Source organism: Poecilia latipinna, unplaced genomic scaffold (genome assembly GCF_001443285.1).
Source record: "Poecilia latipinna isolate Pla-1442-1.1 unplaced genomic scaffold, P_latipinna-1.0 Scaffold1816, whole genome shotgun sequence".
Lineage (NCBI taxonomy): Eukaryota > Metazoa > Chordata > Actinopteri > Cyprinodontiformes > Poeciliidae > Poecilia > Poecilia latipinna.
In genome coordinates, this window is record NW_015114432.1 from 78,431 (window position 1) to 85,132 (window position 6,702).

The 6,702-nt window shown below is 40.1% G+C and overlaps 1 protein-coding gene across 17 annotated transcripts in view; it reads right to left on the reverse strand.

The window, feature by feature from the left end:
• The window catches only part of LOC106934483 (LIM zinc-binding domain-containing Nebulette), an 84,727-nt gene that overhangs the window by 29,877 nt on the left and 48,148 nt on the right, over nucleotides 1-6,702 (reverse strand). For 8 of the 17 annotated variants that reach the window (XM_015014413.1, XM_015014412.1, XM_015014411.1 and 5 more), the window contains exons 7-21: nucleotides 6,143-6,253; nucleotides 5,966-6,076; nucleotides 5,723-5,833; nucleotides 5,241-5,351; nucleotides 4,971-5,081; nucleotides 4,785-4,895; nucleotides 3,506-3,616; nucleotides 2,956-3,063; nucleotides 2,607-2,717; nucleotides 2,397-2,507; nucleotides 1,898-2,005; nucleotides 1,624-1,734; nucleotides 973-1,083; nucleotides 666-772; nucleotides 408-522 (exon numbers count right to left, since the gene is read on the reverse strand). The exons of 4 other annotated variants lie outside the window; for them this stretch is intronic. In XM_015014413.1, the coding sequence (XP_014869899.1) occupies nucleotides 408-522; nucleotides 666-772; nucleotides 973-1,083; nucleotides 1,624-1,734; nucleotides 1,898-2,005; nucleotides 2,397-2,507; nucleotides 2,607-2,717; nucleotides 2,956-3,063; nucleotides 3,506-3,616; nucleotides 4,785-4,895; nucleotides 4,971-5,081; nucleotides 5,241-5,351; nucleotides 5,723-5,833; nucleotides 5,966-6,076; nucleotides 6,143-6,253 (1,659 nt within the window). Of the gene's footprint in view, nucleotides 1-407; nucleotides 523-661; nucleotides 773-972; nucleotides 1,084-1,623; nucleotides 1,735-1,897; nucleotides 2,006-2,396; nucleotides 2,508-2,606; nucleotides 2,718-2,955; nucleotides 3,064-3,505; nucleotides 3,617-4,784; nucleotides 4,896-4,970; nucleotides 5,082-5,240; nucleotides 5,352-5,722; nucleotides 5,834-5,965; nucleotides 6,077-6,142; nucleotides 6,254-6,702 lie in introns of all 17 variants that reach the window. 5 more of the 17 variants (XM_015014406.1, XM_015014414.1, XM_015014408.1 and 2 more) reach the window with 5 other exon arrangements.

A 6,702-nucleotide genomic window follows, 5' to 3' on the forward strand; every position in this document is an offset into this window, starting at 1 on the left:
CACACACACACACACACACACACACACACACACACACCAACAGGCTGCAGTGAAACCAGACGTTTGTCCAGTAAATTCTCCAGTGAGGCCATCTGTCTGTAGATTCCCTCAAACTGGGTCATCAATGATCACAAACAGCAAACAAATGTTGCAAATGGTCCAGTCAAAGTTCAGGCCTCGACCTTATAATTCTGTTGGGAACAGAATTTCTATAAATGGAAATTAAACAAATGAACTGAAGTAATAATGGAAATAAAAATAGATGATGATGTGAGACAGAAACAGTCAGACAGGAAGCAGCTTGTACAGCACTTCCTGCTAAACGTGGTTCTATAAGTTGCTGGAGGTCAGAGGTCGCGTTCCCAGTGTTGGACTGGTTCATGCGTTATGCCAGAGGAGCAGGTTACCTGGCTCTGCAGCTGCGTCGCCTCCTTCGCGTGCTGCGTCTCCAGAGTCTCCGGTAGAGTCGAGTACAGAGAGGTCACCGATTCTTTCTTCCCTGATTCTTTATACTTCATCTGATTATGAACAAAAAGAATCAGTTCTCCATGAGATTCATCGTGTTCATCTGAAACACGTCTGTCATCTCTGCCTTCATTCTGTTCCTTATTCATCTGAGCCATTTGGATGTGATGAACGTTAAAGGTGGAGCTCTGATTACCTCGCTCTGCAGCTCAGAGACGGTTTTAGCAAACTGAGTCTCTGCTGTTTCTGGAAGCTGAGAGTAGAAACTCTGAGACTGACTCCTCTTCCCGTCCTCTTTGTATTTGTTCTGAAAACAAAATGAAAATAAAAGTCAAAACTCATAAATCTAACGACACAAACCTGATGAGTCTTTGATCTGATTAAATCTGATTTATTTTACTGTAAATAAAATGAATCTACAAACTACAAGCAAATCCAGCAGCAACAAATAATCCAGAGAAGCAGAGGAAAACATAATCCCACGTTCTGGGATGTAATTTATTTTACCTCACTCAGTAGGTCAGTCATGTCTCTGGCGAAGCTGGTTTCCAGAGTGTCGGGGAGAGTCGAGTACAAAGAGCCGCACATTTCCTTCTTCCCACTTTCTTTATATTTAATCTGTTAAAAGAAATAAACGTGTTAAATAATATGAATCTGTTAAAACACTGCAGCATGTCTAACATTAAACACATTATCAGCTGGTGTTCCACAAGGTTCACCACTCGGTACCATTACTTTCACTTTTGTCACAAACGTATATTGTTTTCATTTAAACACATAAAATGACATCATCTTTTCAACATAATTCACATGCAGCAGTAAATATTGTTCCGTACTTTAAGATCAAACACTAGAAACTTAATAATCCTTTTCTTTATAAGGTTTTTGACAGAATCGGCTCCTGCCACACATCCATGGCAGACATAACTCTGTTCATGTAATTTTAGGTTATTATAAAGTAAACTAGGAGAAATACAGCAGCTTTAATTCACTGTCAAATCTAAAAATAACCTTTATATAAATTATCACCACCAATCAATTCTTGCTCTTATCTCATGTCTATTAATTATTAATCTAAACAGGATCAGATCATTTCAGGAACATATTTTTATAGTCAGTTCATTAATGAATCATAACCTTCATCCTCCTCATCCTCACCTCACTCAGCAGATCTGCTGCTTCCTTCGCTCTCTGCGTCTCCATGGTGTAGGGAAGCTGAGAGTAAATGTTGGCCCTCATCTCCTTCCTTCCAGCTTCTTTGTATTTATTCTGGAAGTTTAAACCAGAAATCCTCCATTAACCAGATTTTAATGTCTGTTTTGTTCAACACTTTCCAGGCTCATTTACCAAGTTCTGGAAAAGTTATTTATAGGATATGATCTGATTATTTTATAACTTTACAGACTGAAATGAAATGCCGTCATGTTCGTACGTCGCTCTGCAGCTCTGACAGATGTTTGGCCATCTGGGTTTCCGTAGTTTCAGGCAGCCGATGGTACAAACTGCTCTGCATCTCCTTCACTCCTTCTTTATATTTCACCTGCAAGAAATGACGACACGTTACAAAAAAAATTTACATGGATGCTTTCCATTGTTTTACTTTTCTTTAACATTAAAAGCTGAAAAGGAAAAACTGTTTGAAGAAAAATCAGAAAATAACTCAGTTGATAAATTAACAAGCAACTGATCAACATGATCACCAAATGGAAAATTTAGTCATTATGAAATTTATTTTCATTTAAAATATAATAAATGTAAGTAAAAACAGCCATGTTAGTTATTACCTAAAACAATGTTTTTTAATCAGTTTTGGGTTTTATTTGTGTTTCTGTTCTGAACTTTATTATTTCCTGCTGTTTTATTAATTTATTCTGCTGTTTGATCAGCGTAACTCTGCTGTCCTAGTCAAAGTCTCTGTGTTAAAACCGTACGTCACTCTGCAGCTCCGACGCCTCCTTGGCGTGTTGCGTGTCGATGGTTTCAGGCATCGCAGAGTAAAGATTCACATTCATCTCCTTCTTACCGTCTTCTTTATATTTAACCTGAAAAACAATGAAATTAAAGGATGATGAGATTCACATCTTCATCCTGCAGAAAGGAAAACACAGATTCAGGTTTCAGTGAGTCATTCCTGCTGAAACCTCGCTCAGCAGGTCGGAGACTTCCTTGGCATGGAGCGTCTCCAGCGTCTCTGGCAGCTGGTGGAAAAGGCTGCAGCTCAGATCTTTCCTCACAGAGTCTCTGTATTTCCTCTGGAGGGAAAAACAAACATAACAAAAACGTCAGTTAAATTAACTACGGTGTCCCACAGGGCTCAGTACTCAGCCCACTGTTTAAACTACAGTTAGAATCTAGTTTTATGGATCTTATACATGTGCAGTAGATGGTGATTTGTAGAAAAACATTTTACTGTTTGGGTTCTAGTGATTTATGACAATAAATGAAACGAGTGAACTTGTCCTGAGACGTTTCAGTAGAATCGTTCGTTACCTCATTGATCAGATCAGAAACCTCCTTGGCCTGAATCGTCTCCAGAGTCTCAGGCAGCGTGGAAAACAGCGAGCGACTCGCTTCCTTCCTGTCCTGCTTATATTTCATCTACAGCCACAACAGCAAAGAGTCAAAGACCAAAACTCAATAAATTAAAAAACAAAACATTCAAAAGGAGCTTTAAACCTTCATTCACTTTAATAATATATATAGACGATCTGCTATGAACCTTTGATTTTAATATAAGAGTCAAAATATTCACACCTTTATGGGAATCTTGTCTGTATTTATATAATACCAACATTTTTATGTGTAAATAATTTTTAAATAAAACGTCCAGATTTCCATCGGCTTTCAGGACATTTTCTAGTAAAACCTGTGAAATCATCAGATCCGTGTTGTGGAAATGAATTAAATCATGTTTTGGCTGAATGTCTCAGATTCTGTCCTGGTTCTGCAGCCCGACCCGATTGGTTCTGCAGCCCGACCCGGTTGGTTCTGCAGCCTGACCCGGTTGGTTCTGCAGCCTGACCCGGTTGGTTCTGCTCACCTCGCTCTGCAGCTCAGAAACGTCTTTAACAAACTTCATCTGGGCCGTTTCTGGCAGCCGACTGTAGAGGCTTTGAGAGACGCTCTTCATCCCGTCCTCCTTATATTTAACCTTCAACATGAAACAGGAGATTAATAATCCAGATTATCATAATGAACATAAACGTGTGTCTGTTCCTCTGTCCTTCCAGAACATTTTCCGGCGGATCGGGCCGATGCTGAGCAGAACCTCGTTAACTCGCCGTATCGCCTCATCAGCATTAAAAAGCTTTGATCGTCTTTGTGATGCTAATTAGACCCGATGATTCACAGAGACGTCAGAAAGGCTGCAGCGCTGCAGGATGTTACGCCGAGAGCCTCAGTTTTCAACACAACATAAAATAAATAGGTGTGAGAAAAGAGCTGATGAGATTATTACCACTGATGAACAGAAGCAACTGATGGATTTGCTCTCTGATAATCTCTAGTGTTGATTTCTCTGATATCTGGAGTTAATGCGCAGCCAGGATTTCTTCAGAAAACAGTTTAGGAAAAGTCTCTTAAAATGAAATATTTGTGTTTTATGTTTGCCTGGCCTCTAACTTTTACTGTAAGAATTTAATACTAATCCTAATTATGGAAAATGTTTCTGAGATTCACCTTACTGCCAGGAGTATTAAAATTATTGGATAATTGGATCATGAAATCAATGCTGTGTCTGTACAGATTCCTCCTAATCATCAGGATGTCAGTGAATTCCTGCATCAAGTTTTCATTATGAGTCCAATCAGGAAAATTCATCACCACTAAATATTTCACTGTCGCCTGTTTTTATATGGAAAGTGGAAAAGATTGGAAATGACAGAAATGTGTTCCTGAAATCTTTTAGAGCGCAGAGGAAAAACAGAGGAAGAACAGAATCACATGTTCAACTGATAACGATGAAAATGTGAGAAACTGTTTGGTTTTGACTGCATGTTAAGAACTGAGCTGTTCTGAAATCTAAGTAAAGCAGGAATGTAATTTATTCAGAAGGAGGTCAGGCTGGTGATGCTAACATTATTAGCATATGAAACATTAGCTACAGCACTCAGAAGAATGATGATGCACACAGTCATCATTCCACAGAACATTTACTGATTTTCTCTGAAAATCCATTTCTAACACTAAACCAAATGTGAGCTGAAGAGATGAAGAGTCTAACAGGAAGGTTAAAGGTTAAACGCCTTCCTGTTGAGGAAGAGTTTCAGGCCGACATGGAGGATCTGATTGGGTCTGATGGGTCACATGACGCTGCTTACCTCACTCTGCAGGTCGCTCATTTCTCTGGCGAAGCTGGTCTCTGACGTCTCCGGCATGGTGGCATAATGGCTGCTGGACATTTCCTTCCTGCTGCTCTCCTGGTACTTCAGCTGCTCAGATTTCACAGGAAACAAACGTGTTACTGTGGTTACTCTGAGTGATCAGAGTAATCTGATTACTCCCACCTGGCTCAGCTGCTCTGTCGTCTCTTTAGCGTGTTGCGTCTCCAGAGTCACAGGCAGCAGAGAGTAAAGGCAGCTGCTGATCTGCTTCTTTCCTGCTTCTCTGTATTTAGTCTGAACAACAGAAATACGTTTAGCTCATTTACAGAGATCATCCAGCCTGTTTTTATTTTATCTGCTCATTATTATCTTGTTTGTTATTCAAGCATTCTGTGTATTTCTGCAGAACCGAATGTAAAACTTTCTGTTATCCATAAAGGTTTTTATTCGTACGTCGCTCTGCAGCTCTGACAGATGTTTGGCCATCTGAGTTTCCGTAGTTTCAGGCATCTGATGGTACAAACTGCGCTGAATCTTCTCCTTCACACCTTCCTTATATTTCACCTGCAGGAAATGATGATATACGTTAAACAACAGAGACATAAAATACATTTTTCATTCAGAAACAGAAGATGTCAGCTCTCTGCTCTCACTCTGATCGTCTGGGTTTGAATGAAGTGACATTCATGTTTTAACGTCCATCCATGTTATCATATATTTAACTTTAAAACAGAAAATCTCTAAAACATGTTTACTTTAAAAATCAGCACAGTTGGAAAATATGTTTGAAGGAAACTAGAACTGGCCCAGTCAAAGCCTTGAGGAATCCCATAAATAACTCAAAGTACCAGATGTTATCAGGTTATTATAAATTCAGTGTAAAACGTATAAAATGTGACATCGTGGTGTTTCCAGGCCGACGCTCGGCGGCGGACCTGGCTCTGCAGGCTGGACGCCTCCTTCGCGTGCTGCGTTTCCATGGTTTCCGGCAGAACGGCGTACAGGCTGACGCTCGCATCCTTCCTGCCTTCTTCTTTATACTTCAGCTGGAACCCAGAGAGCAGAACGTAAAGGTCCAGAAGGTTCTGATATGAACAACGAGCTACAGTAACACATGTCTGATGTTTGTGGAGAATCTCTCTGGTTCCTGGTTCGGTGTGAAGCTGGCGGTGTTTTACCTCGCTGCAGAGCTCAGAATCCTCTTTGGCTCGAACCGTTTCTATCGTCTCCGGCAGCAGAGAGTACAGACTGCAGCTCACGCCTTTCCTCCCCGATTCCTTATATCTGGTCTGAAATCAAACGGTTTCAGTCTGCAGCGTTTCCCAGAACAGCTGCAGGTTGCCATGTTTTCTCACCTGACTCTGCAGATCAGAAACACGTTTAGCAAACTGAGTTTCTGCTGTTTCTGGCAGCTGAGAGTAGAAACTCTGAGAGACGCTCTTCCTGCCGCCCTCCTTGTATTTACTCTGAGAGGAAATACAGAAACATTACTTTAAATAGGCCAGAAGGAAGATCCATGCTGATTGATTTAGATGTGTTGATTTAAATAAAACATCTGATTTCATTTTAAACTTCTGATTAAAATTTTAAGCTTAAAACTCCTAAACACCGAGTTAATGTTCCTGATCTCATTTTTTACATTTTCAATTCAAGCTTTAGGAGTTTATCAAATAATATTAAATGATATTATTATTGCAACGTTTCCAAGAGTTAAAAAGCAGCAAAAGTTTGAAGGAAACGTCAGAAACTCTGGAGAAACAGGACCGTGGAAAAATATATAAAGAATTACTGATATTTAATAAATCAGGACTTTTTCCAGATGTCCTGCTGTGTGTGTGTGTGTGTGTGTGAGTGTGCGTATGCGTGTGCGTATGTGTGTGCGTGTGTGTGTGTGTGTGTGTGAGTGTGCGTATGC